The sequence below is a fragment of the Myotis yumanensis genome, unplaced genomic scaffold (assembly GCF_028538775.1).
Source record: "Myotis yumanensis isolate MYYU_CA2020_CCGP unplaced genomic scaffold, mMyoYum1.0.hap1 SCAF_9, whole genome shotgun sequence".
NCBI lineage: Eukaryota > Metazoa > Chordata > Mammalia > Chiroptera > Vespertilionidae > Myotis > Myotis yumanensis.
In genome coordinates, this window is record NW_027223760.1 from 29,438,688 (window position 1) to 29,463,344 (window position 24,657).

Genomic DNA, 24,657 nt, shown 5'->3' on the forward strand with positions numbered 1-24,657 from the left:
CAGAGTGTTTTCTAAGGATTAGTCATGTTGAGTTTCTATGCTCAATGTCTCCCGCACGCCTGGATTTGTGGAATTTCAAGACATATGGAGTATTTCAATCCTCACTCAGTATTTCACCTTGCACTGTAACAAGTCACTAAGTTATACGACTGAGACATATACATCATACATTATGCCTGGAAATGGGCATAAAATGTTTTACAGAATTTAGCTCAGGAGAAGAGAAATATTGTGAAATCAGCAATCTAAGTAGTTATTTGTTAAAACAGAGGGGTTGAATCTCAGGAATAGACAATCTTCCTCCATCTGACAACTAAGGAATGCATAAAAGCTCACGACTTCTTCCCACGGCACCTGGAAGATTTGTGTTTTTGTCCCAGGCTTTTGATTCCTCTTCTTGGAGAAAGCATCAGCTAAACTATGATAAGCACTCAAATAACTCCAGAATTTAAAATTCTCTTCCTCACATCTTTCTTGATCACCAGTCTTTTATTACAGTCTATAGAATATTTATATTTTATTTTGCATTTTTTTGGTATTTCTTACACTTTTATTTACATTTCATATAAATTCAGCAAAGTAACACAACAAAAACAAAGACTCAAGCCCTGCATGTAAAATTGTTACTTCTATTTTATTAAACCTTAATAATTACTATTCAGGTTTAAATATTTCAATTTGTGTTGATTTAAACCTGAATAATAATTATTACTTGAGACCATATTAAGTTCCAGGCCCAGTGTCAAGTGATGGAGATATGAAGGGGACCAAGATATCAATTTCATGGAGCTGATAATCTAGTGAAGAAAAATTGTGAACAAATGATTACAATTAAGTGAAGAAATATAATGATCAAGACCTATATAAAGAGGTTTTTTAGAAGAGAGTGAGATCAATTTTGTCCCTAAAGAGGGAAAGGATGCGTCAGAAAGCAAGAACCATCTGCGCTGGGCTTTGCAGGGTAAGTAGAAGCTTAGTAGGTAAGTAAGAAAGAAGAAGAATGCCAGGTAGAAGCAACAGACATCTGAAAAGGAGTGCAGATGTGAAATTTCATAATCTGGTATCCGATACACAAGTAATTTTGTGTTGTTAGAATGTAAAGAAGTAATTAAAGATAAGACTAGAGACATAAGAGGCAGGGCCATGTCATTCCAAACTAGTGGTTCCAAACAGAACGTACCCCACGCAAATATGAATAATACACAAAAAGGAAGCAGCATATCTACACAAAGATGCCCCGAGGGAAAAAAAGCAAGACAGGGATGAGCCAACAAACCAAACGTAGGCTGGGAACATACGAAAAAGGTGCGGCATAAAGCAGGTAAGAACTGTTAACAGATTTCCATTTAGAACTGGAGAAAGAGAAGGACGGGAGAAAGGAAGATTTAATGGAGGAAGAAATAAGGGATGGAAATGGACCTTTCCAGGAATAGAAACTTAAAGAAACGACAGCAGAGGGAACGAACTAAGATTCACCCAGAGTCTTGAATTAGTTATTTATAGAGAAAGCGTGAGGGCTTTTTCCTCTGTGTCACCACTGCACTGGGAAAAGAAGGTGAAGAGGAGATGAATGATAATTAAAAATATATTAAGAAATGATCCATTCATTTATTCATCCATTCAAGCTTTATGGAAATGGTTTTGCTTTTGTTCACTTTACTTTTCTATTAAATTTTGATTTGAAGATTTGCTGGTGAAAGTCTGCGTTGGAATGTTATCCTGCTTGGTAGAACATTCATGCTTTTCTCTCCTTTTAACTGAAAGCAACACTATTCAAACTAGGGTCCGTGTGGGAACTTGAACATGAAGGAAGCTCCAGGAAGACGACACTATTTTTAGATGATGAATTATATAATTTAGTTGGTAAAATTATAATATTATTTTTATATTGAAACTGGCACAGCCATACTATGGATTTAAAAGCAAAAGTCACTTGAATTCTTAAAATAAAGCAAATAAACTTCAAAAATATCTGTGTTTAAAGCAGACAGCTTCAGGCAATGTCTCCATGGTCCCCAGGAGGGTGTTTGTAATCTTCTGAAATAGGGATGTTTCCAAGGAAGTCTGAAAATATGAAATGATCCACCTAAATACATTAATAACATCTTGGAATGAATCATGTTTTGAGATTAATGTATGCAGATATCAAGAAACTGAAGGAATGAGACATAGCACATACATTGGCTAGTGGCCACTGTATTGGACAGAACTTGTCATCTCTTAAGACACAAGGAATCTCTAAGAAATTCAAAGGTAGGTATTTAGATTGCCTTCCATCAGCACGTTTACCTTCGAGATTTCCAATCTGTCTAGTAGATCAATTACAAGGCCTAAGGACATTGAAAAATGTGCCCAGTTTTTACCAGCAAAGTAGTAATACCGAAGAGCAAAAGAGTGCGATATTTATGAAGGCAAAAGAGTCTTTAAGAAGTACTGCACTCCTTGTGATGTTTTATTGTTTTTAATCAACAAGCCTGGAACTGAGATGATGGGCATTGTGACTATTTCAGCCTTTACGACGGGCTATAATGCTTTGCAATGCGTTTCAGGTGCATGCATTTCTTGGCAAGCTGGATGGAATTCTCTAAACCTGCAAGCTCATCCTAACACAAGGTGTCTACTTTTTCAGCCTCTATAGTTTCTTTTGTGTTTATCTCTTGTCTTCAATAGCAACCATGTCTTTCCTACTTGGCCCTCCTTGGGATGTCTATATCATTTCTTTCTTTGGGGAGAGATAGGAGGTCAATAGACCACCTATTTTAGATAACCTTTCCTAAAGACAAAGGATAAATTAGATGACTATTAGGGACCCATCTACATGGGTCTATTACTTTCTGGAAAGAACCACCCCACAAATGAATGTCTACCTCCCTTCCCAGTGTCCCCAACACATATACTGACTTAGCACTTATAAACCATCACCTGGTGGGGAGTTGGCCAAGGGATGGAGTCACATGGAAGTGAGCTGAGAACAAGCACAAAGGACAGGCTAAGCCTTGAGTCTGAATTGGCACAAGAACAGAGGCCCATAGTCTGAAAACACTCAGCAATGGAATATTTCCCTGAAACTGTGGACGGGGAAGGGGAGCTCTGATATATTCACACCAACTCACAGGCCTGGCTGGAGGAGCCAGGGCCCCTTCATTTCCTGGTTACCATCATGGGATGATAGAGAAAACAAAGGAGGAATGCTTGGGTGAGCTAGATGTTGTGCTCTCTGTCCACTCGAGTGGCCCACCACAAATAAATTGTTCCTTGGCTGTGAAGTCCTCACTGGGGAACAAAGAAGCACGCACACTGAGAGCAACTCTGTCTTTTATGAACTTTCCTTCTTACGACAGTCTTTCCTCCTTGTCCTCCACCTCTTTGTCACCTCGGGGTGAGGACTACAGCCAAAAACACCGTTTCCTCCAAGCACGGGTGACTGTGACCTCAGCCCTGAGAGCCCCCTCGGCTTCTCTCACCCACCTTTCTCACACTTTGGTGGGATCCAATCTCTCTGTAACACAGCCTCCCAGCAGGGGCACTCAGGCCTGGGCCAAACCACATAGTAGGATTCTGTTCCCTGCGTGAACCATTCCTGCTGGTTGTCTGGTAACAAACTCCCGAGAAATGGCCCAAATGGAAACAGATTTCCCAGCTGGGCACCCCTTCCAGGCACATTTCAAGAGCTCCCACCACTGCTGTGGAATCACCACCTCTACTGTTCTTCTGTTTCACCTGGAAATGCTGCTGCTGCACACATTCAATTTATTCCCTGGTGATGAACAAAGACTTTCTATGGAAATCCAGTAAGCCCAAGATTTAATGTGATTGAAAGCCCGGCTGTAGGTTACCATCCCTGGAGAACAGCGTTTCTGCCTTGAGTTACCCTCAAGGATGTGCACTGCCTAGAGGACGATGACACCATTTTGAGGGCTTGAGCAAGAAATAGTGAGATCACAGATCCAGGTGGCATCTTTACCACCATCACGCTGGCCCCAAAGCATCTCTAAGTAGGGAAACTAGAACCCCAAATCCCTTAGCACTGAGAATCCCTATCAATGACACAATCCTCTCTTTCTTTGCTTTTCCTCCCCCTAATTATGAGTATTGCTTTTAAGACAACGCACAAAGCGCATACAGTAAGAGAGAGGGCAGGCAAGAATGAGAGCAAGAGAGATGAAAGTTACAGAAGCCACACAGAGTGGCATTGAAATGAGAGAAAGACAAACACATTCTCTATTCAAGTGATCACAAACCCATCCAGGGGGTGCCAAACAGCCTCAAAGGTAACATTCACCACCACGAGGGGAGGGTGCAAAAAGAGCAAAATCCAAGGAAGCAGAGAGAGAGAGAGACTGGCATTTGTGTGGAGGTAGGAATATAAGTCCCAGAACTCAAATGATAAGGTTTGGTTGTGAGTCCTTCATTTGATATAAATTCTACTAATTCCCTTCATTCTCATAATTTCCTGTTCTTTTAAGAATTTCCCACCCAAATAATTACTCTAATAATCACCACATGAGCTATACTTGAAATATACTTATGTGTTTTTTAAATAAGCCCCTGTGTTAAATTATATTTGGCATTTTGAAAATACCTCGGTTTTAGCGCTAGTTTGTACAATTCAAGTTTTCCAACGCAAGTATGAGTTTGCTGAGAAAGCCCCTAAATGCCCTTTGAGCTTGAAATTTTACTGCCACCTCCTGTTCATTCCTAAGAACTGCAACAAAATGAGGGGACAGGGGTTTCTGTGAATTCTGTGGATAAAGAGGTGAGCAAAATTGGGCAAAAGTGGGCTGTGGACATAGGAAAGTAGATAAAAGAAAGAGATGGCTTGAAGAAACTAATGTTTAACAAGTTCATTCAACATGAAAACTTGATCATCACACTTTTTGTTACCTAAAATATGAACACTGCTGGCATACATTTTAATGTTTTGAAAGAAGACATGAAAATGATTGCATGTTAGACGCAGTACAGTCATGCAGATATAAAAGATGTGATACAGCACATTCTTGTGTGATACTCCACATAAGAAATCAGTATTTGCAATATACTTACTGCCTGCCTAATTTCTAAAGTGGGAGGGAAAGAATAGAAAAGTCTTTCCCTCCCACGTTAAAGTCCGCTGAGCCAGTAGGGGGCACCCTTTAGGGGAAGCTAAGCCTCGTGCTTTATCTCAATGACCCTGGGAGCCCTGACCCACAGCTCCTGTTGGGAACAATCCAGCTGCAGTTTTGTGAATGTGGGCTTTTTTTTTTCTTAAATTATAGACTGAAACACTAAGCTCCGAACTGGGAAGGCAAATCATGTGAATGCCATGTTTAGTGTTAACACAAGAAATGCATACAAAAGGCCAGCTCACAGATTAAATACAGAATATGCCATATCTACCCTGAGAGGCCACGATAACCGAGCAGGGACTTACCCACAGCTCATTGTTTTTATGAAATCAAGTAAGGGCTTCCGAATCCAGCTTCAGAATATGGGAGGAAAACAAATTGCTGGAGTTATCTCATGAAGATAACTGTAATATATTCCAGAAGCTTTCCTATCAACATCTCCCACCTCACCCACTTCTTGGAAGAGGGAATTTATGTGCAAGACACTGGCATGGGAAACAGAATCTAAAGTGTCTGTCTCCTCCTGATTCTGCGTCTAAAGACAGGACAGCTTCTGAGTCATATTATAAACAATCAAAAACAGTAAAGGAGCACATAGAAAAACAATAGACCTCATCATATTATTAAAAATGCTAAATTAATACAAATAGATCACAATAATATTAAGAACAAGAAGTGACCATGAGCTCCACATACTCTATCTTTGAGAAGAATGCAATTCATTCAATGCTTAAATGTTAAGCACTGAATTGTCCTAGCAGTTGTGAGAGATACTGCATTTATACCATTTCATCCCACATTCAAGGAGATTCTAGGGGGGGCTATGGAGTGAGATGAACACCACACAGAGTGCTGGAAAAAATGGTAAAGCAGTACTGGAGGTGGTAGTTGTTCTTATGCTTGGTAATTAGCGCAAGAGCCAGACAAGTTAGGGAAAGAGACAATGTGGTTCTGTCTTTCTGAATTCCAAATAAGTAGTCTCTTCACGTTGTAGATTTATTTCATGTCCCAGTCTCCTTAGGGTTCCCCAGCGGTTCCTGAGAGAAGTTCCACAGGCTATACACCCCCTGCCCCCATTTCTAATGGCACTAAAGGCATCCCCTTCACCCCCTGACCCCATGCCTGAGCACAGCAATTATTGGTCCCTCCAACCTGAGATCACAGGCAAATATTTTTGGAAGGATTTCAAAATTATCATTCATACTTTCAATCAATTTAATCAAATTACTGATCTAAGGCAGGTCCACTGGAAAAGCACGCGTTTTGTTGGGAGTTTGGGAAAGAGGCAGAAGGACCGACAGGAAATTCTGGAGGCGAGTGGCCAGACCTTTGGGCATGGGAAGCACTGGACTCTGAAGAAGGAGGGACACAGAGGGCTACTAGGACCGCCTTGCTCTCCCCAGCGCTTCCTCAGCTGTGTTCCCTGATGCCTCTGCCCCTCTCTGTGGAGGTGGGTAGGGAAAGAGTTGAGGTGTCATGAGCTGATTCCTAGGTGAGCCTCAGGAATGTGCGGGGCTGAGGGTGACCTCAGAAAGGTGAGTCCCAGCACCAGTGGTCAGGAGAGAGGACTTACTGCAGAAATATTTCATGTCACAGGGAGATGTACCAAAGGCACATTCCGAATAAAGTAGACTGCTTCTCATATGCAAACTCCTGGATCAAACAGACCCTTATCACAATCTGAAATATGTAAATGGATTCCACAGCCTAACAAAAATGTGTAACATTATATATCATTTTGTGACAACTGCTACGGGATTAGCACTGGGTTTACTACAACACCACAAATAGACATTCCAGCTTGGTTTCATGAAGCCCCGTTTCTCTAACGTCCAATAGTCACCCATTCACCCAACAAGCCTGCCCTCGTGAATGCCTGTACAAAGCGTGTGGTGCAAAGTGCTTTGGGTGCAGAATGAGCAATCCACAGTTTGTCCATCCAAGGAACTCACACGCTTTAAAGAAGGATCCAGTCAGCTTCCCTCATGCTCACACTATTCCTCAAGTGTGAGTAGGTAAGGCCGCCTTGTTTTACAAATGAGAAGAGAGCCACTTAAGGGCAATCATATTTCCTCGCGTCATAATCATTGGCAAAATGTAGAACTCATAGAAATGGAAGGGCAGAATTTCTTGACGTCATTTAAAATGAAATGAATGTTTACTATTAGAGCAGCTGATTATTCGTTTACCCTAACAAGTTTCTTTTTCCCCTAATGTGGATCAATATAAGATCTGGTGCATAGAGAATTCTTTCCTGGCTCTGCCACTAACCTTGGAAATGAAAATCCATATTAAAAAAAAAGGTTTAGAGCCCCAATATCCATAACTGTTTGAGGAGCAATTATAAAAAGAACAGAAAAAGAAAACTCCTATTAAATATTTTGCACACATAAAGGGACAGAGTATTATTATGTGCTTGGCTAAATGGAAAGGGTAACACCTTGAGGAAAGGCAGGGAGAAAAAGAAGGAGAAAGAAAGATACACATCAGCTAAAATGTGACTTTCTCAGCCTGAGCGATTAGCCGGGGAGGACAGGATTTAAAGCAGTCAAAGGTAAGGAGAGATGAGACTCAACTATCTTAGTGAAACAGACGCAAGGGTCGGTCTCTATCCTGACAGCACTGATTGCATCTCCAAGACATAGTCCAGCAAAACCTGCACCCCACTAAGAAGATTAATTTCCTCCCACTTATCTGATTGTGATGTGTGAAGGGTATTTCCACAACCCAAATCAGTGCTCCATGGTCTGTCTTCCTGTTGAGAACCTGGAGCTCTGACAATATGAGCAATTTATCTTTTTGTATTACAGTCAGGCCACTACCGACTGTCCCAGGAGGAAACTGGGGAAAGGAAATAGCAGAAGACAGGAGGGGAATGACGCTATTGCTCCTGTGCTCAGTCCAGAACTTCTGGGGTTTGGAAGGGGGGGTGGTGAATTTCAGAACTATCTTCTTGATATGGTGGTTCAGAATTGTAGACTACACTAAACAGGATAATTTTTCAGTTTAAAGCATTATTAAGTGTTTTGGATATTTCTATATGTGTTGTATATTCTTAATTGGAATAGCAGTCTCTCCTTGAGGATCTATGTTTAAGTGGTCTCTATTACATAAAGACATAGATGCTTTTTTCTAAAACATTATGATGTTTCTATATGAAATCATAATACATATGCAACCAGTCCCAATAATAGTCGAGATCTAATTCATTCAGTTTGTTTGTTCTGTTTTACTCTCCCTGAAGCAGGAGGAAGGTTGATGAACCTAAAAAACTAGAGTTCAAAACTATGAGAAAACCGCAAGGGGGGTGGGTTGGTTTGAGTTTGGAGGGGAAAGGGTTTCCCCACACAGATGCAGACTGGCTGCCATGGAAGAAGAATGGACCAGGGAAAGCACTGCAGTTACAATTCTTTCTGTTTCCCATAAGTATTTTTTTCAATGAGCTTTTCATAATGTCTCTCTTATTTATCTTTTTAATGAATCATTTTTAAATTTTATTCTTGATTAATCCCTGTTTTGTTTGTTTTATTGCCCTTGTCATTGATTTCTGTCTTTATTTTTATTATTTTTCTCTTGTTTCTCTGTTCTCTACCCTGGAATTCTTTTTCTTGGTTAATCTAGTTGAATGCTTTCTTTGTATGCAATCATTTTTCTCTTGATAAATTAATTTAGAGCCACAAATCATTCTGTGACTTCCACTTTAATGGTTTCCTGCTAATTCTGATAAATAGTATTTTTGGTTCCAAGAATTAAAAATTTCCCTTCTGATTTGTTTATACAGGGCGTTATTTAACATTGTGAGTAGGATGTTAAAATTCAACTTTTCCTATCTCTACATTATCTGGGACTCTATGGCTGGAAGCTACAGATGCCTACTGTACCTAGAATTTTGTGCTGATTCTTCAGGCCCTTTTCACATATTGATTCTTAAATATTCCTAATGGGAAGGTAAATTTTACAAGATTGAGTAAAATTGAAATTTCATATACTCCTTGCAACACAAAAGGATACACGTAGCAGGATGCTTACTGCATTTCTTAAATAGTAAGTTATTAGAAATCAATATCAAAATGGAGAAATAAGTTATGACATATTTATAATAAAATATTCTATACCAAATAAATGGATTTAAAATCTATATATCAATATGAATACATTTTTTAAAGTATGATGTTAAATGAAAAGGCAATTTCTGAAAGTGTACGCATTGTATGATACAGGTGATGGAAACAGATAAAACAATACAAAACCAAAAAAAAAAACACATAAAACAATATACATTTTTATGCCACCCTATGTTGTTTATGAATTAAAAGAAGACCTAACGTAAATAACATCAAACAATAACATAATAATCAGGATGGCTGGCACATGAAGACCTTGCATATAATTTTTGTACTTATTTAGATGGAAGGATATTTAATATATATGTAATAATCTTTAAATAAAAGTGTATCATTCTTTTTGTTATAATCTCTTTTTTTAAAGCAAAAATAATTATTTTAAAATTAATTCTCAACCATATTTACTTTTGGTTTAATCTGCAGTCATATATACATATTGCACTTAGGTAGTTTCCCTATATTATAGAATTTTTCACTTTGCAAACGCTAAAAGAAAAATAGAAACCAAAGTAGGTCTTTCTTGGTTCATGGGGCTCTGGGCACCGGGCCTTTGCACTGGCCCTTGGGGAAGACAGTGTAGTGCAGTGGGAAAAGCATGGAATTAGAAGTCAAGCTGACCTCATTCAATCCACAGTTCTCACTGTGGGTCACCTAAGATCAATGTTTTAATCCTTGTGAGCCTGTTTATTCAGCTGCTAAGCAATAGCAAAATATAAAATCTTTGAAAGAATCAAAGAATATTTAACTATGTACAAAGCAAGTATCAATACTTGTTATTGACATGATATATTTTTATATATTTATATGTAATTGCATTATTCTATAACTGCAATTATACTTATTTATCTCAGAAATGATCTCTAATGGAAATAAAGGGATGTTCTTCCTAAGAATTATTAAACACAATAAACATTTTAAAAAAGAATTAATAGACAAATCAGGGTAAGGTATATATAGTATTTACTTTTGTAAAAAGTGATTTTAAAACTCCATTTTTATCATGCCCACATATTCTGTGAGCCAGGGAATCAGACAGACCGGTGGGGATTACTTGTCTCTGTTCCACAATGTCTGGAGTTTCAGCTGGACAGACTCAAAGGCTAGGGGTGAAGGTTTAAAACTTACTTTGTTTTCCAAATGACTTGGCAGAAAATGTTTTTAAACAGAGTTAGCTGCCCTCGTGTATTTAAGAGCTAAGGAAGTATAAATAGCCAGGAAAACTGATGGCTGCCTATTAAGAGAAATCCCTGAAAAGATAATATAACCCAAATTAAAAAATGAGTTGATTTTGATATAGAATTTTAAGAACTTGGATGATATATGAAGTGGTACACTTATTTGTGATTCAGGGGAATAGTATTTGTTATCTTAGAAACAATAACTTCACGTAGCATGATATATACATTAATATAGTATATACAGAAAAAAATAGGGTATAGGAAACTGGATTGAGATCATACTCAACTTTTTTGAAATAGCCTGTGTATAAGAACAACTAAAATGCTCATCTGGAACGTCTAGACTTAATTTCTAATTCTGCAGCTAACTAAAACTCTAATTTCCAAACAAATCTGCTAACAGCTAGATGGCCGCTATTTTAAACCATCAATGAATGGCTGACTCATCCAGGTTCACAAGCCTCAATTCTGTATAAAAAAATAAATGGAAAAACACCCTGAATTGTAAGCAATCAATATGCTATCAGAAACTAACAATGTGCTTTAATTAAAAAGGAAAATCCATAGTAATTCACTTTTTCCTTTCCACTCTTCACACAACAGAACAAGAAACAAGAAATAGTATAGAAAAGCAATTAAAATGAAGTCACCTTTTGCCCTTAGAGTGTCTAAGTACAGCTTTTACCAATGAAATAATTAGCTTCAGATTTCTCATTTTCCTCCCCTTTGTTTACAGAAATCACTTCCTCTGTTCCTATGGAAATAATGCCTGAATTGCCTCTTCAGTTAACCCTAGGCTTCTAAGGACCTCAGTAATCTTGTTATTTCATGAAAATTGTAAGACTGCATGGTTACAGGGCCATTGTCCCTATTGGATTAGGAGTTTGGGTCGGTCTAGAAAACAGCCTCATTTGATTAATTGCAATAAAATTGCATAACCTCTAAAACTGAAGTCAAATACTGGGTGTGAGTGTGTCATGACCTCAGACTGTACCCAGCACCTGCTCTTGCAAGAAGGAATAACTGAAGGGAGGATTCATTGGACACAAATGTACCAACACCATTGCAAACTCCAACATTCACGCTACTTCTGACCGTGATCAGACTTCAGAAGAAAGCACACCCACTACTTTGATCTATGAACCAATGCTGAAGCTACAACACGAGCAGTACTCCACTTTGGACAACAAAAATCTCTTGGTGGCAATACTCAGAGCACACACACAGGCTCAGGACCGAACACAAATGAAACAGAGTGGCAACACATCGAAATGTTCATACAAAGGAAAACTGTATGTTCCTTCCAAACTATTCATGATCACTCTCATGCATGTGTTCATGATGTGGCCAACACAGGAATGTCTAGTCAAACACTGTTGGGGTTGAAAGTATTTATAGATCCACATGAAAGACTCAGTGTGGCTCATGGGAAAGAGGAATGAAAAGTGAAGCTCCGTGGGAAGTTTGGGGATAAAAAAATTAAACATGGAACTGCCATTTGACCCAGTGATTCCACTTCTAGGAATATATCCTAAGAAGCCTGAAACAGCCCTAACCGGTTTGGCTCAGTCGATAGAGCATCAGCCTGCGGACTCAAGGGTCCCAGGTTCGATTCTGGTCAAGGGCATGTACCTTGGTTGCGGCCACATCCCCAGTAGGGGGTGTGCAGGAGGCAGATGATCGATGTTTCTCTCTCGTTGATGTTTCTAACTCTCTATCCCTCTCCCTTCCTCTCTGTAAAAAAAACAATAAAATATATTTTAAAAAAAGAAGCCTGAAACACCAATCAGAAAGGAAATATGCATCCTTATGTTCATAGCAGTGTAATTTACAATAGCTAAGATCTGGAAACAGCCCAAGTACCCATCAGTAGATGAGTGGAAAAAAAATCTATGGGACATTTACACCATGGAATACTATGCAGCTGTAAAAAATAAGGATCTCTTACCCTATGAGATAACATGGAGGGACCTGGAGAGTATTATGATAAGCGAAATAAGCCAGTCAGAGAAGACAAATATTACATGATCTCACTTATATGTGGAATCTAATGAAGAAAATAAACTGATGAACTAAATAGATTCAGAGACATGGAAGCATGCAATAGACTGAAGGTTCTTGGAAGAGTGGGGGTGGGGGAACAGGAAGACATTAATCAAACAAGTTACATGCATATATGCATAACCCATGGACACAGACAATAGTTTGGTAAAGGCCTGGGAGGGGGCGAAGTGGGGAGGAGAGGTTCAATGTGGGGAAAAGGGGACATCTGCAATACTTTCAACAATAAAGATAAACAAATAAATAATCTCCTCTGGCATTAGGAGCTAGCCAAGCTCTCAACGTACAAAACTGAGTGCGAGATACCAGGCAAAGGGCATCCAGGTTTGTTGCATATCTACCATGTTTTAGGCACAATGTTACTTTTTTAAAGTGAATAAAATGTCAAATCACAGGTGACACAGTCGTGAGACAGAATGAACACCCCTGAAAAGAGTAGACTTCTCATTGGTGAGGATCCCACCCAAGGAGTCACAGTGGCACACAGGTAAAGAACAGAGAGAAAACTCTTACTGTAGCGCATGGGAGTGGCTGAGATCTTTCATATCGGAGTCCTCGAAACGCGGAGTTATCATTCCCAGACCGCTGTCGCTCAGCATGCGTCTCCGTAGCGAAGGATTCCACCAGTCTGACATCCTGGGAGGGAGAAGGGCACCAGACAGGTAAGCAAAGTCAGCCACAGGACTTACCTACACTTTCTCAAGATGATTCTTGTCTCTAAATGTGAACAGGGAAATCCATCTCTATTGGGCATTTGCTAGGCACTTCATGTTTATTGTTTCATTTAATTCTCAACCGTCATGAACCATTTGTATGATTCTGACCTCCTTATAGGCGAGAAAACTGAATTTTAAGATAAGTCATTTAAAATGTAACATAAAAGAAGTAAAGAAGCCTGATACTGAAGTACAGATAAGAAAATAACAGCCCATCCTCTTCCCTGCTCCACTGTTCCTGGTTTATGTCCAGTGGGGGCCCCTGATGAGAAAAAGAAAGGGACTGATTCAAGTACTTGCGGATGTTCAGGCTGTGTTATTTACGATCTAGAGATAATAGAGTTCTAACCAAGACAAGCCATTTCTTTTGGCCATGATTTGACATGGAGAGAATGACCAACAGGTCGAAGACTAGGGTGAGCTTGGCATAATGGATTCACTCCTATGAGATCAAGGATAGATTAGATCAAAGGGATGTGAGTCATCGTATGCCCAGTTCTGGTAAGGTGGGAGGACAGCTAGACTCTAGTACCTACTGCATCTGGGGTAGGACTCAGCACTTCACTTGTTTTCCCCACAACTAATAGGCTTGATTTATAGTCCATGGACCACAAAGAGGGCCCTCTCCATCACCTTCTGGAACTCACAGGGTTACCACCCTTTGTGCCTGTCAGCTTTACCTTCACATCAGGATAGCTTTGGTATCACTAACTCTGGCTTCCTAAGCATAGCTATATATCTGTTCCATCCTACAACTTCTGTCTTCTCTTGATGCCCACACACTCAGTCCACATCATGGGCATGAGCTGGCCCTGGCAGAGTTGGAGATACTTAGAAATAGCAGCAAGTGAAGAGGGGTAAACAGGCATAAGGGTAACTTAAATGAGTATCTCTGTTTGTACTGTATAGGTATGTGTGTACACTTTGTATATGCTGAGTGCATGTGTGTGTGTGTGTGTGTGTGTGTGTGTGTGTGTGTTTTCCAAAGAAATCCTTATTTTAACCAGTAAGCCACTCAAGTTCACTAGACTTCACAAAGGGCAAAGATTTTTGTCTATTTTAATTTTGGCATCCTTGTTCCCAAGTGTTTACACTAGTATATGGCACATTAAAAAAAACTCTAAATAAATATTTTCAAATTGTTGAAATAACCTAGAAATATCAGTATCATTTTGGTGGGTCAATGTCATGGTTAAATTCATGGGTTCTGACATCAGAAAACCTGTGACTACATCTCAATTTTTCCATTTATTTTCTGTGCAATACTTGGAAAGTTACAGAACCCTCTAATCATCAATTTTCTTATTTATGGACTTAGGACATAATAGTAGCAAATTACAGAGTCATTGTGAAATGATGACAATGATTTGAATAAAATAATGTTTAATGAGTATCTATCAAGTGCAGGAACTATTCTAAATATTCCACATGTATCAATTACTTTAATCTTAGAACAATTCTATGAGTAGGTGTTATTATTTTCATTTTACAGGTGAGGAAACAAGTACAGATGACTTAAGGTTATTAAATTACTATGAAGTGGTGGCAGGGATATAAGAAAGGCATTTAGCACAGTACGTGGCTCATAATAAGTGCTTGGCATGTGACAGTTATTGTTATACAATCTCAATGCCTCAGGATGCCTGGATATAGCAAAGAAGAGGGAGGAGGTGGAAGAGGAGAAAAATAATTGTCAAATCACCTGTGTCAATTTTTATTTGGCTAATACAGGCCTTATAGCTATAGATGCACAAATGCAAGTGCTAGTGCTTCCTAGTTTGGTAGGAAGTGTGGATGTGGTGGGTGAAGAAGGCTCAGACAAACCTGGGTGGGAAAGTGTCCTTCCACACAACCATTCATAAGTCAGACTTATAGTGAATCCAGCTATACAACACTGATGAAACACAACAAGAAAACCAGTAGAGTAGCCCCAAGTTATCTGTGGTCTCACTTTCTGTGATTTTAGTTACCAGAGACAAATAATTCTTAGGTTTGTTTTTCTTAATATATTTTATTGATTTTTTTACAGAGTGGGAGAGGGACAGAGAGTTAGAAATATCGATGAGAGAGAAACATCGATCAGCTGCCTCCTGCACACCCCCTACTGGGGATGTGCCCACAACCTAGGTACATGCCCTTGACCAGAATCGAACCTGGGACCCTTCAGTCCACAGGCCAACGTTCTATCCACTGAGCCAAACTGGTTAGGGCAATTCTTAGGTTTTAAATGTCATGCCATTCTGAGTAGTCTGATGAAATCGCATGCCGTCCCACTCTGTCAGTTACTGGTGGAGGCGGGGAGGGTAAGAGACTATTCACATAACATTTATCACAGTGTATCATTATAATTGTTCTATTTTATTACTAGGTATTATTGCTAATCTCTTATTATGTCTAATTTAGAAATCAAACTTTATAATAGGTATGTATGTATAGGAAAAAGACTAGTATATAGGGTTTGATACTAAACACAGTTTCAGGCACCCACTGTGGGAGCGGGGTTCTTGAGTCATATCCCCCATGGATAAGAAGGGGACTATTGTATTTTAAAATAGTTTGACATCATTAGAAATGTCAATGCCAAAGCCAAACAAGACTCTGTTGGCACCCTGTGGCCAGTCTCACCATCACAATGCCAACGGAGCCGCCTACTCACCCTGAGGCTTGCTCCACCACCAGGTCAGGCATTCCTGGCGGTGTCCCTGCCTGCTGTGACAAGGCCATGTCTGGGTCCAGAATAAAAACCTCATCTTGAGAAATCTCCATCACAAAGTGCAAATGTTCCTAAGGAAGAAAAAGAAGTCTGTCAGATGACTGACAGGATGCTCGAATCCATCATCTGCAGGGTAACCAGAAGAAAGCTTCTTGAGGAGTAATAAAATTCTGTGACTAATCAAATGACCACAGTCAATGTTCAGAGGCCTGACCAGTGGACGTCCCTCCCTGAAGCAACATCATAGCAAGAGGCTGGGGAGGGAGAGAGGCGAATCCCTCTTGGTTTGGGTTCCTAGTTGACCAGGATCCTCTTAGGTATAACCAGAGATGCCCAAATACTACCAAAGAAGTGACATCCGCAATGAACTTGGTCCAGCATGAGTGGACTTCCTCCCTCCAGGATCTGGTCAAGGCTAAATGGCATCGTTAACTAGGTGTTATGACTGGATTCCACACTGTCCTTTCTTTTTGCAGGAGAATTTGGCCAGTGGGAACATGTTGTCACTAGGCATAAACATTTTATTTTCTTATTACGGAACTCTGAGAGGTGAGGAATTGAAACGAAGTAGCCTAGATATACCAGTATACCTGAGGTCTTAAATTTGAGGTGTCAACTTTTCAAAGGCATCTGTTTTGACTAGGAAGCAGTATTTATAAGTAGCAGTGTAGGTAAGGATCTGAAGTGCAGGCTGGCGATGATACTTACAAGTCTAGCTATTTTCTGTACTCATTTAAAAGGTCAAGCCATATCATCTCCAGTCCACAGATCACAAAACAAAAGACAGCAGCTCAGGGCTTAGGGCGAAGATTATAATTCCAAAATGTGTGTTTCCACGTTTTGTTAGAAAAGTTTATCAGATTAGATACCAATAAAGCATATTTACTAGGGAATTTTTCACTTTCACAAGCAGGCTCAAGAAAACGTACCTGAGATCTGTCTATTCGATAAAAGCGATCAGCAGAAGTTGCTAGAAAAAAAGAAAAAATGATATGGCATTCAGAGTGTCCTGTGATCTGGCACTAAATTTCTAACCTTCTGTTCTCCCACATCAATCAGAAACCTTCCATTCCAGTTTAGGGACTAGTGACAGTTCCCTAAGTCTATTAGGAAAAACGCAGGACTTCCTTGCCTCTGCTGTTAGAAGGCCCTGCCTTCCCCATTACACCTGCCTGTCAAAATCTTACTTGCCTTTTAAGGAGCAAGTGAGATGGTACCTCCTCTGTGAGCCCTCCCTTAGGCCCGTCGTCCCTAACCAGGGACAGAATTCATTGCTTCCATTTCTATGCACACTAACATTTTGTTTACACTTCTTATAGGAACTGTCTTCACAGATAACGATGAGACCAAGGTATCTGCCTCTTTAAAGGTCTGTCATTTATTCTTTATGTCTCCAGATATGAGGCCCGTAAACAGAGCTGGGACTCCATGTGTGTTTATTAAGTAAATAAAGCCTAGAAAAGCCCCCACAAAACTCTCAGTAGCCAGACTTCCCAAGAAAGTGTTCTTATTTTGAAAAAGATCTTGAAGAAGCAGAGCCAAAAACCACATTCAGCATTAAAGGTATCATTTCACCTTAAAACTGAGTCCCTAAGCTATGCCTGAAGAAGATCAAAACAGCAATAACAATAATACTAATACTAATACATATATATAAATTATTACATATATAAGTTAAATTATATACATATAATTTAAGCATTTCTAAAAGGGACTGGGCTGCAGCTGTGGCTTGAGGAAAAAAGTCTTACAAACTTGGGTTTTCAAAAAGTATTCTGATTATTCTTAACATTTAAGAATTATGTTTCTCCTTCCTTAAATCTGTCTACCAGAGTCCAAATATTATAAATAGATTTTCTGCATAGTACTAGAGGGGAAAACTCAAAATGCAAACAATCATTTGAAAACCATAAACACTTAAGGAGAAGCTTTCCTCCAAATGAGCCTAGAAACAAAACTGTCACGGCCCCTGCCCTCTAAAAGCAACAGGAGAGGAGAATGCGCCTGAGAAGTACTTTCTCTACTCTGTTCTGTTTAACCAATTGTGGATAATGGTCTTAATCCCCATATTAGTTTCACTCTATAAATAGTTTTATTAGAAACAATGTTTATTTAAACATTGATTGTAATTTTAGGAAAGACTGTATATAGAACAGACTATCTGTAGAACAATTCATATACATTTCCATAATTTTATTAAATATCTCATTCCTCTGCAGATTCAGGGGGAAAATGATTGTGTTTCTCATCATCAGGAATAAAAGAGCTGGAGGAAGAGCAGTGTGATTTACCTTCAGAGGCAGTTGACAAGCCATCAATGGAAAGCTAGGTCATGACTTATATGGCTTAGATTTCAGATAGATACAAGTGCTCATCTTCGTGATCCTGATCAGACATCTCACATCCTGTCATACTCCTATCCACAGTTATATCCTCTCGGATGCATTCACAGATAAACAAAGAGGGGTCTGTGATGAAAACCACATAAACTAGAGAGACACTGGGTGGTAGCATATAAGCAGGAATGCACTTCAATATAGGTAACTGAATAGAAAAATAGAATTGAGAAGCATCGAGGGATTGAGAGATGCTTGCAATGGAAAATGGACTCATTGACCAATCAGAAATCACTGACCTATTATGCACTCAATGCCATGCTCACAGGGCAGGTATGAACACAGCTGAAATTTTCTACGCTTTGATAAAATCTTATGCATCACACTGAAGTGATGATTTGGTGAAAATTATATAAAAGCTCCAAAATATGCAAGAGACATACGTGCTGGTACCTATCCCATGGTTACTGAACCTATCTACTAGCCTCAATGTAAGAGAGGCACTCAACTCTTTTCAGGAAGCGGGGGTGAGAGCAGGGGGTGAGAGCCATGAAGGGAAATGCCAGCTTGAGCAATCTGATGCTGAGAAGTTCAGCCAGAGTTAACTAGCTGGCTTTGAGGAAAATGACTTCAGAGACGTGTTACAACATCAGCAAGTCCACATCATTGAGGAACCACATGAAGGATTTCTGAATAATCTTTTGGAAAACTGGAGGCCAATCCATCAATGGATGCCTTGCCCTGCTTCCCCAACCCCCACCCCTCCATGAAATACAGGAACACTCACCATCTAGAAAGCACCACCGTGGGGAGAGTCTCTGAGCTGAGAGTGCCCTGGGGAAGGAGGTTTCTTGGTCCTGGAAAGAGACACACACATCCTATGGCTCCATTTGAACGACCTGAGGGGCTTCCCTCACTCTACATTCTGCCACATCACCTATGTCTAAGAGCAGAGTGAGCAACCTTTCCTAAACAAAATGCTAGTGCAAGGCCAAATCATCTATACTATAAAAGGGTAATATGCTAATTAGATTGGGAGACCTTCCGGACACCCTTCAGGACAAAGTCATGGTGGCGGTGCTGAGGCAGAGGAGGTTAGGGGCAATCAGGCCAGGAGGGGAGGACAGTTGAGGGGTGATCAGGCCGGCGGTGGGGAGGGGGGGAGCAGTTGGGGGTGAGCAGGCAGGTGAGCAGTTAGGAGCCAGTGGTCATGGATTGCCAGAGGGATGTCCAACTCCCAGTTTAGGCCGGATCCCTGCGGGGTCCCAGATTGGAGAGGGTGCAGGCCAGGCTGAGGGACACCCCCCTCCATGCACAAATTTTGTGCACCAGGCCACTAGTATCTATTAAAAGCATAATTGCTAATTAGATCAGACATCCTTCTGGATGACCTTCCAGACAACCTTCTGGACAAAGCCGGGGCTGCGAGGGAAGCCTGGGTCCTGGGTGCCTGCCAGTGGCTGAATGGAAGCCTGGGTCCTGGGTGTAGGAGGGAAGCCGGTGCCGGCAGCCGGGGGAAGGAAGGCCTCTAGTATATATTTATTAGAAGCAAGGTCTCTGCTTTGAAATAAATCATTTCACATAGAACTTTTTAAAACAATTCCCACATAAAATTTCTAAGAGGTTTTCAATTATTCCATTCAGCATTTATAAATGATAGAACATGGGACATTTACTTCCTTTAAGGAATTTCTTTCCTTTGTGATGCTGAGAAACTGGCTGTCATTTATATCTGTGTTCTCCACATGGATATAAAATTTTCCCTACAAAGAGAATCTCTGGAGGTAGAACCCATCAGTCTTTTACAAGGTGAGTCTGTATGCTAAAGGCTTAGAACAATAGACCTAACGTTACCAGAACAAAAGGGATACATTTTATTGTTAAAAAGCTGGGGTATATGGAGTTTTTAATATGAATGGATTCATATTAAATAATTGACAGAAGAAATTTGGTCTCACTGAGGACTGGTACCAAAATTTATATTTATATGAGTAGAACTGATATGGCTATGGATACAGAAATAAATACATATTCCTCTTTTTTGGACTGGCTTTGTCACCTTGTTGATTAAGCTAAATAAAATCTTGACATGTGCTCAATAACTATTTATATGAGAATTATGTTCAACATTTTGAAAATTATATTTTGACATATGCACTATCTTGTTTTTCAGAAACTTAAGGTTCTTAATGTTACCAACATGTCTCGGTTTGGTGAGAAATATAATCATAAATCAAGAAATTTGTAAGGTACTTGAAATATTTAGAGGCAACTATGAAAGTGAATAAACATCTTAAACAAATATGGCTGTCTTCCTTAGGAATAAAAGAACTTGAACACCAAGGATATTGTCTGAATTTTGATGTGGAATGTGCTACCAAGACCACCATGAAAAAATATCCTAATTTCCCTAGGTTAAAATCCTCTCTGAAAGAATACAGAAATACTTGATTTATCATTTCTAAAGAATATTCAAATTAGAAATATTCTGCTAGAATATTCAAATTAGAAAATGTTGGATATTATTTAGTCTAATGTAATAAAATGCAGATTGATATATTGTCTCAGCCACATAACTTGCTTACCCACAGGCTGATAAAGCAATACTGATATCATTATATACCTCTTTATGTGAGAGCATCTGTGTCTGGAGAATTTTATGCAAGTGCCTGACTTTTCTTTGTTTATTTTGCTTATTTTCTTGTCATTTATTTAGTCTCACCTTAATCCATGAAGCATTTGATATCAATCAATTTCCTTAAAAGAATTTGTTTTAAAGAGAATTTCATAAGCTTGCTCTGTGAAAACACACTGGTTGCCACAGAGCTCTTCAAATCACTTCAAATAGGTTCCAATAGACTCTTAAATAGGTCCAACAATCCTTGAACTCCCTCATGATTTTATGCTAAATTCAGGGTGTCTATGTATATGTGCATTTTACTGAGTAGAGGAACCACTATTTTCTATAGATTACTAAACCCTCCAAAGGTTAAAAAGCTATTAATTTAATAATCAAACATTTAGGTCAGAGACAATTCAATAAAATAACAAGATTTTAATCAGTAAAAAGCCTTAACAATATTCAGACACACAAGAATAGGAATTATTACAAAATTACTGGTGATTACAGCATCAAATAATGGAGGCCCTCTGAGCTTTGTAGCTATTCACTTGGTAGTGTGTTAGATTCAGGCTAATTCCTAAACAGAAGGATGCAATGAACTTGTTGCTTATTCCTATCCATGGTCCCTCCCAAATGTGTTTCAGCCCTTCAAGTAAGGCACTGTTAGTTCTTCTGATGTTTATTTAAAAAACCAAAAACAGACAAGAGGAAAGCCTATTTATATGGAGAGTTGGATTACCTTAATAATTGAAGTTAAACAATACTTCATCAATTTAAGGCACAGAATTTTTATGGAAAAAAATTATTGAAAAATATTTGGACACTTTCCCCATCACCTGAAGATTAAATAGCAATCTTAGAAAATGGCTATAGAACAGTGATGGCGAACCTTTTGAGCTCAGCTTGTCAGCATTTTGAAAAACCCTAACTTAACTCTGGTGCCGTGTCACATATAGAAATTTTTTGATATTTGCAACCATAGTAAAACAAAGACTTATATTTTTTATATTTATTTTATATATTTAAATGCCATTTATCAAAGAAAACTCAACCAAAAAAATGAGTTCACCTGTCACCTCTGACACGCGTGTCATAGGTTCGCCATCACTGCTATAGAAGCACAAGTACAGCCCTAACTTCTCTGAAATGGCTTCCCTGAACTAGGTTTGCATCCTCTCCTGCCTTTTTCAACCTTGTTAAGAACAAACAAACAAAAAACTCTTAACGAGATAATTACTAACATAATGAGGTCCTATGTTGAAAGTCATTTGAATTCCAAAGGAAAAATGTACTATCAACCCAAAATAGGGAATATTCATAATGCAATGCAATTAAATTAGTGATTTTAAAATTTTAAGTGTTATAAAAAGATACAGAAAAACAGTGAAACCTCAACAAGATTTTCTTTTTTTTTTTCCTCAACAAAAACTTCCATTAGAACTAGTGTAGCCACACACATATATGCAGATGGAAGGATCTCACCTGCATTAGGACCCTAAAGTTGGAGATTTTCCTGAAATCAGTGTTAAAATGATACTTTAATGTAGCAGATTGACAAAATAGAAAACACACTCACACAATATACCAACACACTCTAAGACACAAAAAAGTCTGGCCACTAAGCACACCCAGATGCTGGGACTTCATCTGAGAGATCTGAGGGAGAAGAGAAGGGAAACCTGGTGGGTGCTGAGATTGTTGTATTTCATCTGAGTTGAAAAACTGAGTAAAAAGTTACTTTTAGTAAGAAAGTTCTACTTTGGAAAACTTAAAAATTTGTAGGATGAAATCAGAAGACTAAGAATTGAGATGACAAAAATGTTCTTGTCCTTGAAGTAGTATTTAAGTATCATAGGAAAGACAGATGGATAAATGGGAAGGAAAAAACAATGTCATAGACTGTAGATGATCTAGCCTCAGTTAAGTAGCAAGCCCAGAGGCATGGAACTCTGATGGCCAAGAGCACTAACTGTGAGCACATGACATCCCTGGCTCCATCACCTACTAACTAAGATTTTAGGCAAGTTTCTTACCCATTCTGTGCCTTGGATGCTTCATTTGTGAAATGGCTACCGTAGTATCTACTGAAAAGAGTTCTTTTGAGGAGTAAAAGAAATGGCATGTGAAATGCTTAACTCATTACCTGGAGAGTATTATGCTAAGAGAATAAGCCAGTCAAAGAAGGACAAATACCCTGTAATTTCACTTATATGTGGAATCTAATGAACAAAATAACAAACAAAATAGAAACAGACTCATAGATACAAAGAACAGACTCACCGTTGTCAGAGGGGAGGGAGGTTGTGTGAAATAAGTGAAGCGATTAAGCAAAGAAGAAAAAAATCATAGACACAGACAACAGTATGGTGATCACCAGAGAGAAAGGAAGTGGGAGGAGGAAGAGGAGGGTAAAAGGGGGGATAAATAGTAATAATGGAAGGAGACTTGACCTGGGGTGGTGAACACACAATACCATACACAGATGATGTATTGTAGAACTGTACACCTGAAACCTATATAATTTTTATTAACCAATATCACCCCAATAAATTCAATTAAAAATAAATAAATTCTTAACCTATTGGCTAGTACATGTCAACATGCAGATACTGGGGCAGCTGGGATGACATTATTTTACCTAAAGCAATTTTGAGCTTTAAACACAAGGGGAGCTCATCAGCCACATTTCAGACCAGATCTTTCAGATGGTGCTATATCAACACTACTCTGTTTTATCCATAAATGCATTTGTTATCAGTTTTTGGATTTCAAAGAAAAGAAACAGGACAGATTCATCTAAGTGGACACAGAAAAGAGTGACATCAAACAAAGGCTGAAATCATGCCATTATTGATTTGGTGTTTGTAGGACTTGTCTTAATCAGAAATTCAATGTCTCTTTTCACAGAATTAACAACTACACAATTGTCTTAAATACAGGGTATTGTCTTCAAGGTTGAATATCTTGCATCACCAACAGCAATAATTTTCAGAACAGTTTATTTTTACTGACCTTGCCCCATTCAATAGTATTCCCCATTTTTTCATTTGCTGATTTGGGTTGTCAGTTGTCACACAACTATCCATTATTTTATTCCTATAACATAATTATGACCAATCTCTTCAATGTGTAGTTATTAAAGCTAATATAGTGCAAGGCATGTGATTCATAAGATCATGAACGAGAACAAAGCATTGGTCAACTCTTCAGAGGGTGTCTAGTGCACTGTGGGCCATCTGCATTCTCTGAGTTCTTTTCTTGCTCCAACTTTTGGAGTTGCTGTATGTCTATTTTATCAGATTGCAACTTCTTTTCCAAAGGGATGGCCATTGTGATTTTAATTTATTTCCTAACTATTGTCAAAAGTCACTGATGTTGAGGAAAGGGTTTTTGAGTCAGCTGCCCAAAGAATTGGAGTCTGGTAATGGAAATAGCAGAAGAATTCATTGGGAAGCTCATGGAAGGCTCAACTCACATTTAAAAAAGTCCTTTCCTTTCAAGTCTGAAGTTTGGGGCTCACAACCTATGGTGGGGGCAGAAGTTTTCAAATAGCCCTGACACTGATGTATAGCTAAGATGTGCCAAGCGGTACAATCCTAAATCATACACTCCACTGAAACAAAGGCCAGTTGTCATGATGTCAAGTAGAGCAGAGGCTGCTGATTCTGGCTCTTCCTTTATCGCTCCTACTACTTTAAGACCTCCACCTACAGCTTCTGCCCTGACTCATTCTCATTGTCTGGCATTAAAATGTAATTTCAACAAGCTGTCAATTACTCAGTGAATAACATTTTAGGG

At 39.0% G+C, this 24,657-nt stretch overlaps 1 protein-coding gene across 4 annotated transcripts in view; it reads right to left on the reverse strand.

The window, feature by feature from the left end:
- Positions 1–24,657, reverse strand: part of DGKI (diacylglycerol kinase iota) — a 410,881-nt gene that overhangs the window by 56,383 nt on the left and 329,841 nt on the right. For all 4 annotated transcript variants that reach the window (XM_070423975.1, XM_070423977.1, XM_070423979.1 and 1 more), the window contains 4 exons: positions 19,024–19,093; positions 16,830–16,870; positions 15,844–15,971; positions 12,985–13,107 (listed from right to left, as the gene is read on the reverse strand). In XM_070423975.1, the coding sequence (XP_070280076.1) occupies positions 12,985–13,107; positions 15,844–15,971; positions 16,830–16,870; positions 19,024–19,093 (362 nt within the window). The remainder of the gene's footprint in view (positions 1–12,984; positions 13,108–15,843; positions 15,972–16,829; positions 16,871–19,023; positions 19,094–24,657) is intronic.